The sequence below is a fragment of the Armigeres subalbatus genome, chromosome 1 (genome assembly GCF_024139115.2).
Source record: "Armigeres subalbatus isolate Guangzhou_Male chromosome 1, GZ_Asu_2, whole genome shotgun sequence".
NCBI lineage: Eukaryota > Metazoa > Arthropoda > Insecta > Diptera > Culicidae > Armigeres > Armigeres subalbatus.
This window is the reverse complement of record NC_085139.1, coordinates 9,478,984-9,499,509: the sequence shown is the minus strand read 5'-3', so window position 1 is coordinate 9,499,509 and position 20,526 is coordinate 9,478,984. Positions and strand designations below refer to the sequence as shown.

Here is a 20,526-nt window from a genome sequence, read left to right as displayed (position 1 = left end):
TTCAATCTAGTTTTTTTTTGCAAACGGTCCTAAACTACGAATGTATGGGATGGCAAAACCTTTTTTCGGCCCCATTAACTTACTTTGCGTGTCGCGTGTCGGGCAGCGCACGATCGACGCCAATTCGATCGCTCAGCTCCAGATTGAAGTAGTGCCGCTGGTAGGTGCCGTTCGCCAGAGGCGGCGACACCGTTGACGATCGCAATGATTCTGCATTCGAGCTGGAACTGGAATTACGGCCGCCGCCACCGGAGGCAGTGGCATATCTATTCAACTCGTTCCAGTGACTGTAGATAAGCGCCAAACTGGCGGTTTGATTCAGGTCGTCCACCTTTCGCTTGATCTGCGGCTCGTGAAACAGGTAAATGTTGTTCCAGAAGATGAACAGCAGCCCAAACACCAAAATCACCAGGAATCCACACTTTTTGCGGAAGAATATTTTCATAGTGCTCGCTAGTTTAGCGAACGATGTGTAACGACTGATAGCTCTGCTCTAGTTTGTAGCTAATGCTGCGCTGGTTGTTCAATACGCCCAGCGGTCACCGGAAGCAAGGCCATGTGGCAGCGTGGCGCTACGGGACGGCTAATCTCTTACGTCTCGGTGTTGCTGCTGACTAGCTGACACTGATGCCGATTTGCGTGTTTAGGTTCGCCGTCGCATGCGATAACGCATTGAGCGGGTTTCTTGCGACGCGTGTATTTCGTTTCCAATCAATGGGATTATTCTTGATTATCTGTAACGAACCAGAGAGGGAAGCATTATGGTATGGATTGGTTTTCAACGAATTTGTTAGCATGATGCGGAAATGTGTTTATAACTCTTCATTGACGCCTGTAGTTAAGAAAGCGTATCAAATTTTCTAGTCAAAAGTGAAAAAAATACTATCTTTTTCTAATTGAAGTTTTTTACTACTAGAATCAGCTGATAAATCCAATTAATATGATTAGTGACATTCTGAATAAGCACGTTCAAAATCTAAATAAATCGATTCAACCCAGATTTGAACTACGAACGTCGTTATTGAAAGTTCTCGATTGAGATAACATATTTACTAACTAGTGTAACAGTTCACGGTCCGTACTATTGAAACTTCAGTGAATACAACATTCACGTAGTTTTTAATTTTTTCATTGTTGCATTCAGAAACTACATGTACAGGAAAATCAGATGCGATTTAATTAGCATAAGGAGATTAATTTTGAATGGATGTGTTTTTCGTAAAACATATTAAAATTACTATTCAAATGTAAAAATAATAAAAACAAACACTAATATAACAGACACATACTTTGGAAGTTTCGAGTGAAGCTTACAACATACTCTTTTGCACAAATTCAATTTTATTTCCAAAGGCAGCAGTTTACTGAGAATGAAATTTGAGTTTGAAGCCCACGTAAGATCAAAGAATCCTAAATGATGCACTTTAATTTAGGGGAACATCGTTCATTGTTGCTCTTGCCACTTTACCTTTTTCTGTACCACTGTGTCTATCACATTGAGCTTTTGTAGTATCCTCTTGTCGTTTGTTATGTTGTATGAACATGAACATGTATTTCTATTTCATTACTATTGTGTAGTAATAAAGCAGTCGTTTTGCCATTCAGATATTTTTTAAGCATGATTCAAAATTACTTTAGATTGAGATTGATCGTATTTCAGCTTCCTTAAAAAGTTGAGATAAAATTGATTCTGATCATGTATCGGTACAGGTCTAAAATCGTTTATGTTAACCTCTTCAAGTTTTCTCTCCTCAACCTTAATCTTAAGTCGGTTCACGGGCACCGGAGATGTTGTTGGATTTCCGAGATTAGGGGTGTGTCGTGACCCGGTCGAGGTTTCTAAGCTCGACCGTTCGTTGCAACAATATTCAGCAAACTGAACTCAGTCATCGATTTTTTCTAACACCGACTCGAAAAACCGTAAACATTTTTGCGTTACATCTGTACACGCTGATTTGAGTTACTCAATAAATAAGTGCAATTCATTAGAACATGTGTCGAATGTAGATTATAAGGAATCGCTGATAATTGTATTTCTTATCCACTACATTCTTCTCCTCCTCTACTCTTGAGATGTTTTATTCTTAGAATGCCAATATTGCAAATATCTGTGGTTCTTGAATAAACATCAATTCGATTCCTTCTGAACCGTTTGTAAATTGTCCATGTGACAATATATGAAAAACCAATGCGAGCGACTCAATACAAACGTAATCCAATTCATAACATCCTAGTTCATAACCATTTACCCTTCCATATTAGAATCAATAAAACCAACCAAACTTAAACAAAACTAAAATTCAATCCAAATCCAATTCAAATTCAATCTAACTCCATTCCCAAAAAAATATTTAAGCTCTTTTAGTGGAATGTCTTCAACTGTCTAAAACGAGTTTAGTACTTTCCATTCCAAATCCAATTCAATTACTAATTAGTACTAAACTCGACTTAGACAGTCTATTCCAAATCCAATCCAAATCCTATCTAAACCTTATCGAAGTCCAATCCAAATTCAATCCAAATGCAATTTCAATCCTATTCCTCGTTCATTCATTTATTTAGCTTACACCTAAACAGATAACACTGAATCAACAATTTGACGCCACAATACATGGTTCGAGGCCACATCTCTCCATCCTCGGTTGCTCTCCACGCTCGCCAAGTCGTTCTGCACCTGGGCAGCCCACCTCACTCGCTGCGCTCCACGACTTCTTGTTCCTGCTGGGTCGGAAGCGAACACCATCTTTGTAGGGTTGCTGTCCGGTATTCTTGAAACATGCTCTGCCCATCGCATCCTTTCAGCTTTAGCTAGTAACCTTCTGGATACTGGGTTCGCCGTAGAGTTGGGCGAGCTCATGGTTCATTCTTCGCCGCCACACACCGTCTTCTTGCACACCGCCAAAGATGGTCCTAAGCACCCGTCTCTCGAATACTCCGAGTGCTTGCAAGTCCTCCTCGAGCATTGTCCATGTTTCATGTCCGTAGAGGACAACCGGTCTTATGAGCGTCTTGTACATGACACATTTGGTGCGATGGCGAATCTTTTCGACCGCAGTTTCTTCTGGAGCCCGTAGTAGGCCCGACTTCCACAGATGATGCGCCTTCGTATTTCACGACTAACGTTGTTGTCAGCCGTTAGCAAGGATCCGAGGTAGACGAATTCCTCGACCACCTCGAAGGTATCCCCGTCTATCGTAACACTGCTTCCCAGGCGGGCCCTGTCGCGCTCGGTTCCGCCCACAAGCATGTACTTTGTCTTTGACGCATTCACCACCAGTCCAACTTTTGTTGCTTCACGTTTCAGGCGGGTGTACAGTTCTGCCACCTTTGCAAATGTTCGGCCGACAATGTCCATGTCATCCGCGAAGCAAATAAATTGACTGGACCTGTTGAAAATCGTACCCCGGCTGTTGCCACCGTTGCTTTGATCAGTCTGGTAAGCTTCCCGGGGAAACTGTTCTCGTCCATAATTTTCCATAGGTCTATAACGGTGCGTTGGGACCTGGTATTCACGGCATTTTTGAAGGATTTGCCGTACAGTAAAGTTCTGGTCCGTTGTCGAGCGGCCGTCAACGAAGCCGGCTTGATAACTTCCCACGAACTCGTTCACTAATGGTGACAGACGACGGAAGATGATCTGGGATATCACTTTGTAGGCGGCATTAAGGATGGTGATCACTCGAAAGTTCTCACACTCCAGTTTGTCGCCTTTCTTGTAGATGGGGCATATAACCCCTTCCTTCCACCCCTTTCGTAGCTGTTTTCCAGATTCTGACTATCAGTTTGTGCAGGCAAGTGGCCAGCTTTTCCGGGCCCATCTTGATGAGCTCAGCTCCGATACCATCCTTACCAGCTGCTTTATTGGTCTTTAGCTGTTGAATGGCATCCTTAACTTCCCTAAAGGTTGGGGCTGGTTGGCTTCCATCGTCCGCTGAACTGACGTAGTCATCTCCACTGCTGCCTTGACTATCACTGCCTGTACTCTCAGCGCCATTCAGATGTTCCTCGTAGTGCTGCTTCCACCTTTCGATCACCACACGTTCGTCCGTCAAGATGCTCTCATCCTTATCCCGGCACATTTCGGCTCGCGGCACGAAGCCTTTGCGGGATGCGTTGAGCTTCTGATAGAACTTGCGTGTATCTTGAAAACGGCACAGCTGTTCCATCTCCTCGCACTCCGCTTCTTCCAGGCGGCGTTTCTACTCCTGAAAAAGGCGGGTCTGCTGTCTCCGCTTCCGTCTATAACGTTCCACGTTCTGCCGGGTACCTTGCTGCAGCGCGACCGCCCGCGCTGCGTCCTTCTCCTCCAGAATCTGTCTGCACTCTTCGTCGAACCAATCGTTCCGTCGACTTCGACCCATATACCCGACGTTGTTCTCCGCTGCGTCGTTAATGGCTGCTTTGACTGTACTCCAGCAGTCCTCAAGAGGGGCCCCATCGAGCTCACCCTCTACCGGCAACGCTGCCTCGAGATGCTGCGCGTATGCAGTGGTGACATCAGGTTGCTTCAGTCGCTCTAGGTCGTACCGCGGCGGTCGTCGGTACCGAACATTGTTGATGACGGATAGTTTTGGGCGCAGTTTAACCATCACCAGAGAGTGGTCAGAGTCGATGTTAGCGCCACAATATGTCCTGACGTCGATAATGTCGGAGAAGTGCCGTCCATCAATCAGAACGTGTGCTCCCGATGAAGTTGAGAGATTTGCAGTTCCACGAACCGAGTTTCCAATCGCTAGTCCTTTTTCGTCGCAGTGGTCTTCGCCGATGGTTCCGGTCCGTACTCTCTTGTTGATTGTTCGTTGCTTATGATTTTTTAAAGGCTGGCTTGCAGGGCCTAACACCAAACCCCCTAAATTTCCGGAGGACCATTCCTCCTTATTTCCGGTGGACCATGGTGCACAGTTTTACTTAGAGTCCCTCGCTGGCACTCGGAAGATGATCAGCCGCCCCTAACATGGAGAACAGACGCTGTTGTGAGCCGATCCTGACATGGAGAACAGGCGCTCAATAAGATTTGCACCTCCGGAAGGAGCAAACCCCCTTCCCTGTCAGCATACGACCATAGTTCCCACCGGGGTTGGTTACTCGATCTTCCCTAAGGTTGCTCGTATCCCGGCCAGCACCGCGGAGGTAGGGATAGGAGTTGCTGGGTAAGAGGCTAAGGACCGCGAGATGGGGTCCTATTCCTATTCAAATCCAATCTAAATTCAACCAAATCTAATCCAAATTCAACTAAATCCAATCCTTATTCAAATCAACTCGAAATCGAATTCAAATCCAATCAAATACCAATGCAATATAAATTCAATTCAAACCCAATCCAATTCCAAGTCCAATTTAATCCAATCCAAATCCAATCACATCCAAATCCAACCTACATCCAATCCAAATCCAATTCAAATCCAATCCAATTCAAATCCAATCCAAATCCAATCCAATTCAATCTAAATCCAATCTAAATCCAATCCAAATCCAATCCACATCCAATCCAAATCCACTCCAAATCAAATTCAAATCCAATCCAAATGAAATCCGAGTTCAATTCAAATCAAATCCAAATCCAATGTACAACAAATCCAAATCCAATTCAAATCCACTCCAAATTCAATAAAAATCTAATCCAAATCCAATTCGATTTCAATCAAAATCCAATCCAAATCTAATCCGAATTAAATCCAAATCCAATCCAAATCCAACCTAAATCCAATCTAAATCCAATCCAAATAAAATCCACATCCAATCCAAATCCACTCCAAATCAAATTCAAATCCAATCCAAATAAAATCCGACTTCAATTCAAATCAAATCCAAATCCAATCAATCCAAATCCAATCCAAATCCAATCCAAATCCAATCTAAATCCAATCCAAATCTAATCCAAATCATACCCAAATCGAACCCAAATCCAATCCGAATTCAATCCAAATCAATCCGAATTCAATCCAAATCAATCCAAATCAACCCAACTCAATCAAAATCCAATCTAAATTTAATCCAAATCCAATCCACATTAAATCAAAATCCACTCCAAATCAAATTCAAATGCAGTCCAAATGAAATCCGAATTCAATTCAAATCAAATCCAAATCTACTCCACATCCAATGTACATCCAATCCAAATTCAGGCCAAATCCAATCCAAATCCAATCCAAATCCAATCAAAATCCAATCCACATTAAATCAAAATCCACTCCAAATCAAATTCAAATCGAATCCGAATGGAATCCGAATTCAACCCAAATCCAATCCAAATCCAAATTAAATCCAATTAAAATCCTTACCAAATCCAACCTAAATCCAATCAAAATCCAATCAAAATATAATCCTCATCCAATCCAAATCCAATTCAATCCAATCTAAATCCAATCCACATTCAATCCAAATCCAATCCAAACCCAAACCAAGTCCAATCAAAATCCAATCTAAACCCAATCGAAATCCAATCCAAATCCAATCCAAATCAAATTCAAATCCAATTCAAATGAAATTCGAGTTCAATTCAAATCAAATGAAAATCTACTCCAAATCCAATGTACAACAAATCCGAATCCAATTCAAATCCAATCCAAATCCACTCCAAATCCAATCCAATTCTTGTCCAAGTCCAATTCGATTTCAATCCAAATCCAATCCAAATCCAATCCAAATCCAATCCAAATCCAATCCAAATCCAATCCAAATCCAATCCAAATCCAATCCAAATCCAATCCAAATCCAATCCAAATCCAATCCAAATAAAATTCAAATCCAATCCAAATAAAAACCGACTTCAATTCAAATCAAATCCAATCCAATTTCAATCCAAATATAATTCGATTCCAATCCAAATCCATTCCAAATCCAATCCAATCCAAATGAAATATGAATTAAATTCAAATCAAATCCAAATCTACTCCACATCCAATGTACATCCAATACAAATCCAATCAAAATCCAATCTAAATCCAATCAAAATATAATCCTCATCCAATCCAAATTCAATCTAAATCCAATCCGAATTCAATCCAAATCCAATCCGAATTCAATCCAAATCCAATCCAAATCCAATCCAAATCACACCCAAATCCAACCCAAATTCAAATAAAATACAATCTAAATCCAATCAAAATTCAATCGTCATCCAATCCAAATCCAATCCAAATCCAGTCCAAATCCAATCCAAATCCAATCAAAATCCAACCCTAATCCAATCAAAATCCAATCTAAATTCAATCTAAATCCAAAACACATCCAATCCAAATCCACTCCAAATCCAATCCAAATTCAATTCAAATCAAATCCAAATCTACTCCACATCCAATGTACGTCAAATCCAATTCAAATCCAACCAGAATCCAATCTAAATCCAATCAAAATATAGTCCTCATCCAATCCAAATCCAATCCAAATCCAATCCAAATCCAATCCGAATTCAATCCAAATCCAATCCAAATCCAACCCAAATCTAATCCAAATCAAATCCAACCCAAATCTAATCCAATTCAAATCACAATCCAATCCAAATCCAATCAAAATCCAATCCCAATCCAATCCAAATCCAATCCAATTTCAATCCAAATCCACTCCAAATCCAATCCAAATCAAACCCAAATCCAATCCAAATCCAAAGCAAATCTAAATCAAATCCAATCCAAATCCAAATCAAATCCAACCCAAATCCAATCAAAATCCAATCTAAATCCAATCCTCATCCCATCCAAATCCAATTCAAATCCAATCCGAATTCAATCCAAATCCAAATCCAACCCAAAACCAATCCAAATCCAAATCAAATCCAATTCAAATCCACTCCAAATCCAATCCAAATGAAATCTGAATTCAATTCAAATCAAATCCAAATCCACTCCAAATCCAATGTACATCCAATCCAAATCCAATTCAAATTCAATCCAAATCCACTCCAAATCCAATCAAATTTAAATTCAAATCAAATCCAAATTTAGTACTTTCCATTCCAAATCCAATTCAATTACTAATTAGTACTAAACTCGACTTAGACAGTCTATTCAAAATCCAAATCAATTTAAATCCAATCCAAATCCTATCTAAACCTTATCGAAGTCCAACCCAAATTGAATCCAAATTCAATCCAAATGCAATTTCAATCCTATTCCTATCCAAATCCAATCTAAATTCCACCAAATCTAATCCAAATTCAATCAAATTCAAATCCAATCCAATACCAATGCAAAATGAATTCAATTCAAACCCAATCCAAATCCAATCCGTATTCAATCCAAATCCAACCCAAAACCAATCCAAATCCAAATCAAATCCATTCCAAATCCAATCCAAATCCAATCTAAATCCAATCCAAATCTAATCCAAATCCAACCCAAATCCACTCCAAATCCAATCCGAATTCAATCCAAATCCAATCCGAATTCAATCCAAATCCAATCCAAATCCAACCCAAATCCAATCAAAATCCAATCTAAATCCAATCCAAATCCAATCCAAATCCAATCCGAATTCAATCCAAATCCAAATCCAACCCAAAACCAATCCAAATCCAAATCAAATCCATTCCAAATCCACTCCAAATCCAATCCAAATCCAATCCAAATCCAATCCAAATCCAATCCAAATCCAATCCAAATCCAATCCAAATCCAATCCAAATCCAATCCGAATTCAATCCAAATCCTATCCAAACCCAACCCAAATCAAAATCCAATCTAAATCCAATCAAAATCCACTCCAAATCAAATTCAAATGCAGTCCAAATGAAATCCGAATTCAATTCAAATCAAATCCAAATCTACTCCACATCCAATGTACATCCAATCCAAATCCAATTCAAATCCAATCAAAATATATTCTAAATCCAATCCAAATCCAATCCTAATCCAAATCCAATTCAAATCCAATCCAAATCAAAATCCAATCCCAATCTCAATCTAAATCCAATCCAAATCCAAACCAAATCCAATCCAAATCCAATCCGAATTCAACCCTGATCAAATCCAAATCCAAATTAAATCCAACCCAAATCCAACCAAAATCCAATCTAAATCCAATCAAAATATAATCCTCATCCAATCCAAATTAAATCTACATATAATCCAAATCCAACCCAAACCCAACCCAAATCCAATCAAAATCCAATCTTAATCCAATCCAAATCCAATCCACATCCAATCCAAATCCACTACAAATCAAACTCAAGTCCAAATCAAATAAAATTCGAGTTCAATTCAAATCAAATCCAAGTCTTCTTCAAATCAATGTACAACAAATCCAAATCCAATTCAAATTCAATCCAAATCCACTTCAAATTCAATCCAATTTAAATTCAAATCAAATCCAATTCCACTCCCGATCCAATTCGATTTCAATCCAAATCCAATCCAAATCAAATCCGAATTCAATCCAAATCCAATCCGAATTCAACTCAAATCCAATCGAAGTCCAATCTAGATCCATTCTAAATCCAATCCAAATCCAATCCACATCCAAATCCAAATCGATTTCAATCCAAATCCAATCCAAATAAAAACCGACTTCAATTCAAATCAATTTCAAATCTAATCAAATTTCAATCCAAATATAATTCGATTCCAATCCAAATCCATTCCAAATCCAATCCAAATCCAATCCAAATGAAATATGAATTAAATTCAAATCAAATCCAAATCTACTCCACATCCAATGTACATCCAATCCAAATCCAATTCAAATCCAATCAAAATCCAATCAAAATATAATACTTATCCAATCCAAATCCAATTCGAATTCAATCCAAATCCAATCCAAATCCAACCCAAATTTAATCCAAATCTAATCCAACCGAAATCTAATCCAAATCAAATCCAACCCAAATCCAACCCAAAACCAATCCAAATCCAAATCAAATCCAATTCAAATCCACTCCAAATCCAATCCAGATTAAATTCAAATCAAATCCAAATCCACTCCAAATCCAATGTACATCCAATCCAAATCCATTTCAAATCCATTACGAATTCAATCAAAATCCAATCCGAATTCAATCCAAATCAAATTCAAATCCAACCCAAATTCAATCCAAATCCAAATCAAATCCAACCCAAAACCAATCTAAATCCAAATCATATCCAATCCAAATCCATTCCAAATCCAATCCAAATGAAAACTGAATTCAATTCAAATCAAATCCAAATCCACTCCAAATCCAATGTACATCCAATCCAAATCCAATTCAAATTCAATCCAAATCCACTTGTAATCGGGACATCGCAGCAGAGGCAGACCCAGAGGCTCATGGCGGCGAAGCCTCAATAAAGAAATAAAAGAAGTCGACCGAAATCTAACCTGGCAACAGGTTAAAGCGATAACCGGGCAACGCTCAGGATGGAGATCTTTCAAGTCGGCCCTTTGCACCACCGGAGGTGTACAGGATCCCAGTTCAGTTCCACTCGTAATCCAATCATAATTAAATTCAAATCAAACCCAAATCCACTTCAAATTCAATCCAATTTCAATCCAAATCCAATTCGATTCGAATCCAAATCTAATCCAAATCCAACCCAAATCCAACCCGAATTCAATCCAAATCCAATACGAATTCAATCGAAATCCAATCCAAATCCAACCCAAATCCAGTTAAAATTCAATCCTCATCCAATCCAAATCCAATCCAAATCCAATCCGAATTCAATCCAAATCCTATCCAAACCCAACCCAAATCAAAATCCAATCTAAATCCAATCAAAATCCAAATCCAATCCCCATCCAATCCAAATCCACTCCAAATCAAATTGAAATCCAATCCAAACAAAAACCGACTTCATTTCACATCAAATCCAAATCAAATTCAATTTCAATCCAAATATAATTCGATTCCAATCCTAATCCATTCCAAATCCAATCCAAATTCAATCCAAATGAAATACGAATTCAATTCAAATCAAATCCAAATCTACTCCACATCCAATGTACAATTAATCTAAATCCAATTCAAATCCAATCAAAATCCAATCTCAATCCAATCAAACTATAATCCTCATCCAATCCAAATCCAATCCGAATTCAATCCAAACCCAATCCAAATCCAACCCAAATCCAATCCAAATCAAATCACACCCAAATCCAACCCAAGTTCAATCAAAATGCAATCTAAATCCAGTCAAAATTCAATCCTCATCCAATCCAAATCCAATCCGAATTCAATCCAAATCCAATCCAAATCCAACTCAAATTCAATCCAAATCAAATCCAATCCAAATCCACTCCAAATCCAATTCAAATCCAATCAGAATCCAATCTAAATCCAATCAAAATATAATCCTCATCCAATCCAAATTCAATCCAAATCCAATCCAAATCCAACCCAAATCCAAATGAAATCCAACCCAAATCCAACTCAAATCCAATCAAAATTTAATTCTCATCCAGTCCAAATCCAATTCTCATCCAATCCAAATTCAATTCAAATCCAACCCACAACCAATCAAAACCCAAAACGGATCCAATCCAAATCCAATCCAAATCCAATCCAAATAAAATCTGACTTCGATTCAAATCAAATCCAAATCCAATGCAAGTCTAATTCAAATCCAATCCAAATCCACTTCAAATCCAATCCAATTTCAATCCAAATCCAATACGATTCCAATTCAAATCTAATCCAAATCCAACCCAAATCCACTCCAAATCCAATCCGAATTCAATCAGTTGTTGGAACAAGTCGGATGGACGATTCATTTCGATAATTTTAACTGCATGCTTCATGTAAGCCAGTTTGTTTAATATATATTAATTAGCTTCCTTCTGGATTATTCGAGAAATGTTGCGATGTAGTTTTACAAGCAATGCTAGATTGCTTTGAGAATAGGTCGTATTTGCAAAAGGGATCTCGTTGTTCACGCTCTCTTTCGATGTTATATAAGCTATTTTTGCATTTTCTGATTCATTTTCACTTCAGCATGCTGGACAAAGCTATTGTCTTATTATTTAATCTTAATCTTAATCTTAATTATTTAATCCGAAGCTATATTTCATATATTCTTGTAATAATCGGAAGAGAAAGAAAGAAATCTTTTGCACATACAAACCTATTCTCAAAGCAATCTAGAATGATAGTCCTGGTGTTTTCAGAAGTTGAGAGTCGATCGATAAGCCCGCTCTAGCCGTCTAAATTATCCCATCGGTCTTCCTTTGCTTGGTCAAGATGGTTGACCGTCCTGGATGTTTCAATTCCGTTGTGCCACGGGCTAGCGTTTTCCAAAGAATACTTTCAAGGATTCTGTACATCACTGCGGCATGACGAATCGAATATTCTCTTCTGAGCAGGTCCACAGCCAGAACAATTTTATTTCGGTTTGGCTTCGTGGCCGTGCGGCTAGCGACGTCAACCGTATAGACGCATGTGCTGTGGGTTCAATTCCCGCCCCTGTTAAGGAGAAAACTTTTCGTAAAGCGAAAAGTTCTCCACTGCGTCCACTGGGTGTTGTGTAAATGTCCTGTCGTTTGTCTCATGCTAGTCACGCAGCTCTGAACCTTACTTTCAAATAGGAGAAATAGGGACAAACGCGGGGCATTTATTGAGATGTATTTGAAGTCTGGGAAATATAGTCAAAATGGAAGACTGTTCCGCAAATGCAGAATGTCTAGTCACTTCAGGTATGTTGCAAGAATTCATGACAGTAACGCTGCAATTGAGTTCGCAATATATCCGGATGATACAAGAAAGCGGATTGTAGACTAGACCAGGTGCAAATCGACTTGGCGAGTGTTGGGTACATAAAAAAAGGATGGAGGAATGTGGCTGCAAACCGAGTATTGTGGCATCAAATTGTTGATACAGTGTTATCTGTGTAGAAGTAAGCTAATAAAACGAATAAATACCATGAATTTTCTTCGAAATCCAAGAAAGTCATATCTACATACGTATTTAAATGTAAATTAGTTTAAGAATTCCATAAATTCTAAAAACAATCTGTACAAGATTAGTAGCATCGATCAAAAACACCAAAGATTCATTGCAAAAAGCGTTCAATATCATCGGCATAATGGGTAATGTAACTAAAACAACAAGGTCAGTAAACGCCGAAAAGTTAGATAATTTCCTTAGCAACCAGTGCGGGTATTGATCCCTAGCAACTATCACAGCAACCTTTATTTACAAAACATCATTTCTATTTCACTTCGCCGCTTCTACATCACTCCGTATTTGATGTAGGTATGCACTTTCTGGATCGTACAAAATTATGTACACGAGACGCTTGATTCCACCTCAATTCCAGATGACCAATTATGCCAATTGACTACAATCTGCAATCGTTCTTTATCTAAACACATCTGCGTACATGAAGCCCAATTGAAGCCAATTTGCACCATTTCAAGTCTCCGACTATTTCATTGGTGGTACAACTTGCGATACATAATTGTCCATCTTCACTCACGCTTTCCAATTGAGACCCGGCCAGTACAAATAGCTTCATTGTTTTGGTTTATCACATGCACTGCACTTCACGCGTTGGATCTTCGTGCACATTGCAATCACGTCGGCTAATTACTATGTGTAAGATTATTGAAAGGCATTCGCGGAATTTAGAACCGCGTTGTGAATCTACTACACGCGAATTGAACTTGGGTGGTCGTCAACACCAGTGCGTTGATTAATTCGAGTTGTTCCCCTTATCAGCCTGCCGATGAACGATTCCACGTATGCGAGTAAGTGCCTGTTTACAGCAGCGCGGAGTGGAGCACCCAATCGCACCAGGCACCACACGTCACAAGGAAAGTTCACATTGACGGCGACCACGCGACGCGGATCGATAGCTGGCCTTGCACGTATATAATTTACGCGAAGCCAAAAAATGACTCACATTGCAGAAGGCCGTGTACCACGTATGAGCCCACCGGTTGTTTTGACTTCTTCGTTACCTTCGATACTGTTTGTTTGCAATCTAAGTTCACTGTGCAATTTTTATTTGCTCCTTCTCGTCAATCGGGCGCAGTAGGCTACATGGTAATTGTGCGAAGTGAAATTGTCGAAAATTGGCGAGGCAAACCTTCTCGTCTACTGCCACAGTTTTATGGACCCTCGTTTAGCAACGTCCATGAAAAGCAAATACATAGATATACGTACATTGACTGCCTCTTTGACTGACAAATGATTGGTATAGAACGATGCAAAGCACTATCTCCACGAATATCACTTGAAATGCGAAACTACGTTTGTGCGGTACCGGAATGTTTACACTGAACCGATTGCCGCGTATTGACCGATTGCCGGCCTACCTCTGCCCTGGGAATCGATCCGAACACGCTACCGTACCGAATGATACTGATGAACCATGCCCGGCAAAAGCGAGTCAAGTGGACGAACTCCATGCGTGGCTCCACTCGACGCTTTATGCAGAGCGTGCGGCGCCGGCCGGCCGGCTGATTCGTTCATTCGCCAATTCATTCGTTCGCTTCGCAATTGTGCAATTACCTTTGTGGCAGTTACTAATGTTGCGGCAATGATGATTTGTCGATTTAGTCTAGGCCACTTCGAGTGTTCTACTTAACGGGAACACATTATTAGCTATTTTCGCTTGACGCTTCTGCATGCTAAAGACGAATTACTATTTACTTACTATTTTGACTAATGCTGGAGAACGAAATGTTGTAATGATTTCAAGAGACCAAACAGAAATTCACAAAACAAAAAATGGAAACTATCACCTCACAAAGTTGGCAGAAAATTAGTTCTTAGAACAATTTTGGCGTAACCTAAATTTTAGTGAAAATATTCAATTTGGTGGGTCACGTACCCCATCCCATCGTGCCCCTTTTGAGCTCCGCCCATGTCTCTCAGAAAACTTGTTGAGTATTTTGACGAGATCTCAGAAAAAAATCCGGACATCAGTAAGGGCTTATTAAAGCCCTCAACCCTGCAATTCCTGATCATTTATTATGCAGAAATCGTTAAGGAATGTTCAAGTAGTTTTTTTCTCTCATGGCGATAACATTCAAATCTGCCATTTCTATATACATATACACTTATATTTAAGCTCAATAATAAAATAATGAAAGGATCTGAACAGCATACTAAAATTGATCCGATAATAGGATCTCCAATAAGAAACAGATGCGCCATTTCGGTATTTTGGTAAATACCATTCCCAAATAGCATCACGTCCTCAACCCAAAGTAAAGCCGCTCAATAGTTGTTTTGTATTCCGCAACCGTTTTCTAACGATCATAAAAAAGTCGTTAAATAAAAATTAAAAATTAGCGAGAGATTACCTAGCCAATAATCACTCCGCCAAATCATGGCATCCAAAACGAGCGAGCACTCCATGTAAACATACCGCGTGTCGCCTATATGGAATTCTACCGAACATCGCCTCATCGTCGAGGTGAACATGTGCATATCAATTTGCACCTTCCTTGCACGCAGTGCGATTTTATGTAGGCTGTATGATGCTGGATAGAAATGAGTGGTCCATCAAAACCGTATTATGATCTCCGAAGTGTTACAGTATGATACAATAGAAAAAATCAGCACGTAAAATTGATGTATTTATGTCTTTATATTTAAATATACTGTTTGTATAATTTGATATGTTCTATGTTTTTTTTTTTTTTTTTTTTTTTAACTAATTTTATTTGCTAATTATCTAATACATGCATTCATCTCTTAGACTAGGTGTTCCGTGTTTTCTTAACACTATCATCCTTATTTGCTATGTTACGCTTTTAGTTATTATTAATACATTTCAATTGCCTCTGGCAGTTAGAATTTTTTCCTCTGGTTGAATTGAACCATGTAGGAATTACAATGTTTTCAACTTAAACTAAACTTAACCTATTTTATACTAAGGGTACAAGGAGTTAATCGTTGCAATAGAAGATTGCAACGATTTTTGTCTAAAATTGGAAATAATTTTGTTGGACATTTGTTGCAATGTCTCAATATTAGAAATTGTATGAAGCTCATTGTTTTGGTACTATACCACGGAGGCAACTTCAGAATCATTTTCAAAATTTTATTTTGAATCCTCTGGAGTGCCTTCTTTCTGGTATTGCAGCAACTAGCCCATATTGGCACAGCATACAACATGGCAGGTCTAAAAATTTGTTTGTAAATCAAAAGTTTGTTCTTAAGACAAAGTTTTGATTTTCTGTTTATAAGTGGATATAGACACTTAATATATTTGTTACATTTGGCTTGAAGGCCTTCAATGTGATTTTTAAAAGTTAATTTTTGATCTAGCAGAAGTCCTAAATATTTAGCTTCGCTAGACCAATTAATTGGAACCCCATTCATAGTGACAATATGTCTGCTAGAAGGTTTCAAATAAGAAGCTCTCGGCTTATGTGAGAAAATTCCATTTTTACAAGTAAGTGGAGAAAATATCCAAACTTTTTTGCAATCTACTACAAATGACACGAAGGCTTCGCCCTTTGGCTGAAAGGCCGTGTCATCTGCAAACACAGATTTTTGACACCCTGGTGGTAAATCAGGTAAGTCAGAAGTAAAAATGTTATACAATATGGACCCCAGTATGCTGCCTTGGGGAACCCCAACTCTTACAGGTAATCTATCAGATTTAGTATTCTGATAGTTTACCTGCAGCGAGCGATCTGATAAATAATTTTGGATCAGTTTAATGATGTACAGAGGAAAATTAAAATTCATCAATTTTACAATCAAACCTTCATGCCAAACACTGTCAAATGCTTTCTCTATATCAAGAAGAGCAACTCCAGTCGAATATCCTTCAGATTTGTTGAGCCGAATTAAATTCGTTACTCTTAATAACTGATGGGTGGTTGAATGCCCATGGCGAAAACCAAATTGTTCATCAGCAAAAATAGAATTGACATTAATATGAACCATCATTCTATTTAAAATAATCTTTTCAAACAGTTTGCTTATTGAAGAAAGCAAACTGATTGGGCGATAACTAGAAGCATCAGCTGGATTTTTGTCCGGCTTCAAAATTGGAACAACTTTGGCGTTTTCCATTTATCTGGGAAGTATGCCAATTGAAAACATTTGTTAAATAAATTAACCAAAAAGGATAAAGAGCTCTCAGGAAGTTTTTTGATAAGTATGTAGAAAATACCATCATGACCCGGTGCTTTCATACTTTTAAATTTTCTAGTAATAGATCTCACTTCATCCAAATTAGTTCCCAACGAAGGGTCAAAAACATTCTCTTGATTGAGAATGTCTTCGAAGCTCCGTGTAACCTGATCCTCAATTGGACTAGTGAGACCTAGACTAAAATTATGGGCACTCTCGAACTGCTGAGCAAGTTTTTGAGCCTTTTCGCCATTTGTTAATAAAATTTTATTTCCCTTTTTAAGCGCTGGAATTGGCTTTTGAGGTTTTTTAAGAATTTTTGTTAATTTCCAAAAGGGTTTCGAACTGGGATCCAACTTCGAGACATTATTCTCAAAGTTGGTATTTCTCAGAATAGCGAAACGTTTTTTAATTTCATGTTGCAAATCTAGTCAAATAACTTTCAACGTGGGATCGCGAGTTCTTTAGTATTGTCTGCACCTCACATTTTTAAGACGGATCAGAAGCTGAAGATCGTCGTTAATAATAATGAAGTTGAATTTAATTTGACATTTAGGAATTGCAAAGCCTCTGGCTTCGACAGTTAAATTTGTCAAAGATACGAAAGCATTAACAATCACTTTCGGTATCGAGAGGAACATCAACGTCGAATTTCCTATCGATATATGTTTTATATAAATCCCAATCAGCTCTATGATAATTAAAAGTAGAGCTGATTGGATTATAAATGGCTTCTTGTGAGATTTCAAAGGTCACAGGAAGGTGATCAGAGTCAAAGTCAGCATGAGTTACCAATTGGCCACACAGCTGACTTGAATCCGTTAAAACTAAATCAATTGTAGAAGGATTTCGACTGGAAGAAAAACAAGTAGGGCCATTGGGATATTGAATAGTATAATATCCCGCAGAACAATCTTCAAATAAAATTTTACCATTGGAATTGCTTTGAGCATTATTCCATGAACGGTGTTTGGCATTGAAGTCACCAATTACGAAGAATTTTGATTTGTTGCGAGTCAGAATTTGAAGATCAGCTTTCAACAAATTCTTTAGCTGCCCATTGCATTGAAAAGGCAAGTAGGCTGCAATGAAGGAAAATTGTCCAAAATTTGTTTCAACAGAAACTCCCAAGGTTTCAAAAACTTTGGTTTCAAACGAAGAAAATAATTTATGTTTGATACGTCTATTGATGACAATGGCGACCCACCACAGGCGCTGTCAAGACGATCATTTCTGTAGATAAAATAATTTGGATCTCTTTTAATGGAGAGTCCTGGTTTTAAATAAGTTTCTGTTATAATGGCAATATGCACATTATGAACTGTTAGGAAAATGAATAATTCATCTTCCTTACCCTTTAGAGAGCGGGCATTCCAATTTAGATCTTTCACACAATTATTTGGATCCATTGAAACGGAGTCCGATAACAATTTTTTGTGTGTACTTTATACCAACCTGAACAGCTTCAGGAATGGTATTTGCTTTGAACATTGCATCAATCATGTGATGCAATTGTTCAGTTAAAAATCAAAATCAAGCAGTCATGCTACCTGAATCGGCAACATGACCGTTATTTTCCGTTGGGACATGGGGATAAACCTCATTTTGAGAAGAGAAATTTTGTCTACCAGCAGCGATGTTTGCATACGTAGGTACATTGGAAAAATTGGAATTTACTGAAGTGCTTGCTACCCGTTGACGAGCAGCAAAATTTGTTTGTGAATTGTGGTGGGTATGAACTGCTCGACCGGTAACCGGTTTCGAAATTTGAGCGTTTGAAAAATTTCTACCCGTCGAATCTGGGATCCGATTGGAATTTCCGTCATCAATTTTGCACGGAATTCAAAACTTTTTGCGTGAAGGGCATTCCCAGAAATTGGATTTATGATTGCCCCCACGGTTTGCGCACTTAAATTTATTGGAATCTTCTCTCACAGGACATGCGTCCTTGGCGTGAGAGGTTCCACCACAAATCATGCATTTAGCATCCATGTGACAATGTTTGGTTCCATGACCCCACTTTTGGCACTTACGGCACTGGGTAGGGTTTTGGAAATTTCCCCCAGGCTTGCGGAAATGTTCCCATGTAACACGGACATGAGACATAATACAGGCCTTTTCCAAACTTTTCATATTATTTAGTTCACTTTTGTTAAAATGAACTAAATAAAATTCTTGAGAAATGCCCCTCTTGGAAGTACCAGTATGGGATTTCTTTTTCATCTTAATTACTTGGACTGGTGAAAATCCAAGTAATTGAGAAATTTCAATTTTAATCTCATCCAGTGATTTGTCATCACTGGGAGACCTTTCAAGACGACTTTGAACAATCGCTCAGTTTTGTCGTCGTATGTGAAGAATTTATGGCGCTTCTCAGTTAAATAGTGAAGAAGACGTTTGCGATCGTCAAAGGATCCCGGCAAAACGCGGCAGTCACTCTTCCTAGCAATCTGAAATGAAACCTTGATCCCCTGAAGGTTAATCAAAATCTCATTCCGAAGCCAGAAAACTCGGCAACAGATACCACAATTGGCGGAATCCTTTGCTTTTCGCATGAATCGAATCACCTGGGCTAGAGGTAGATTCGATTTGCTCAATATCATCATTAATCAAATCGAACTGATTGCTCAGTTCGATTGGAGAAAAATTATTTCCGATATTAGAGTTAGAAGGAATATCTAAATTCTCCAGCTTCCTTCTATTTTTTCCGCGCTTGGGCAGGACGGTCTTGAAACCTTGTTTCTTTGAAGGAAGTGGAGAATTCAGAGACTCCCCTTCCTCTTGTTTTTGTTAATACTCATTGCTGAGCGTGGAGACGTGACCTTCTAAGAGGTTTTTTCCCAGAACGGTGTCCCTGCAGGATTACCACCGCTTGTCGGAATTTTACTTCCGCAAACGGGTCCAACGTAAAACGAAGGCACGGGTCCTTGCAAAGATCGTAACGGGATCAGTGGGTACAAATAGCGCTAAGAAGCACCGTTGAAATTAAAATAGCTTCGGGTAGTATTAAAAACTTCCTTCCGCAAAGAGAGAAAGAACCGCACAGCACGAAAGCACGATGCGGTCTATATGTTCTATGTTGTTGTTGACCAGTGGTCCTCTTATGATCGGCACTCAACTCAAGACCCGAAAAACATTTTTTTGGGTTGTAAAGGGTTTAAAAAATAGAATATTCGATACTACCTTCACAGTCTCTATGTTGATCTGAGGTGTGAGAAGTGGGTTGAACGCTCGCCTGCGTCTATGAGGGCGGACACAGTAGCAAATTAAATACAATATGGCTAATCTGAGGCGTTCATAGAAGTCACGGCCGACTCAGCAAATTCTTCGCTTTTTTTCTTTTCTTCTCTTCAAGGGATATAACTAGAAAAATATTTTTGTAAAAATGTAGTGTCTTGAACAAGAAAATCATCTCGGAAAAGCTTGTTAGTCGTCGACTAACCGCGACCCCCCACTACTACAGGACTGATCGGCTCATCGGCGGCGGTGGCATGGTGGTCATTTTTGTCCGGCGGCGTCACG

The 20,526-nt window shown here is 38.9% G+C and overlaps 1 protein-coding gene across 4 annotated transcripts in view; it reads right to left on the bottom strand.

Moving 5' to 3' along the window:
- Positions 1-20,526, bottom strand: part of LOC134221107 (polypeptide N-acetylgalactosaminyltransferase 16-like) — a 70,692-nt gene that overhangs the window by 22,733 nt on the left and 27,433 nt on the right. The window contains exons 1-2 of one of the 4 annotated variants that reach the window (XM_062700307.1): positions 14,074-14,284; positions 84-734 (exon numbers count right to left, since the gene is read on the bottom strand). In XM_062700307.1, the coding sequence (XP_062556291.1) occupies positions 84-445 (362 nt within the window). In that variant the 5' untranslated portion in view covers positions 446-734; positions 14,074-14,284. Of the gene's footprint in view, positions 1-83; positions 735-13,384; positions 13,779-13,810; positions 13,960-14,073; positions 14,285-20,526 lie in introns of those variants that run through there. The other 3 variants (XM_062700322.1, XM_062700316.1, XM_062700300.1) reach the window with 3 other exon arrangements.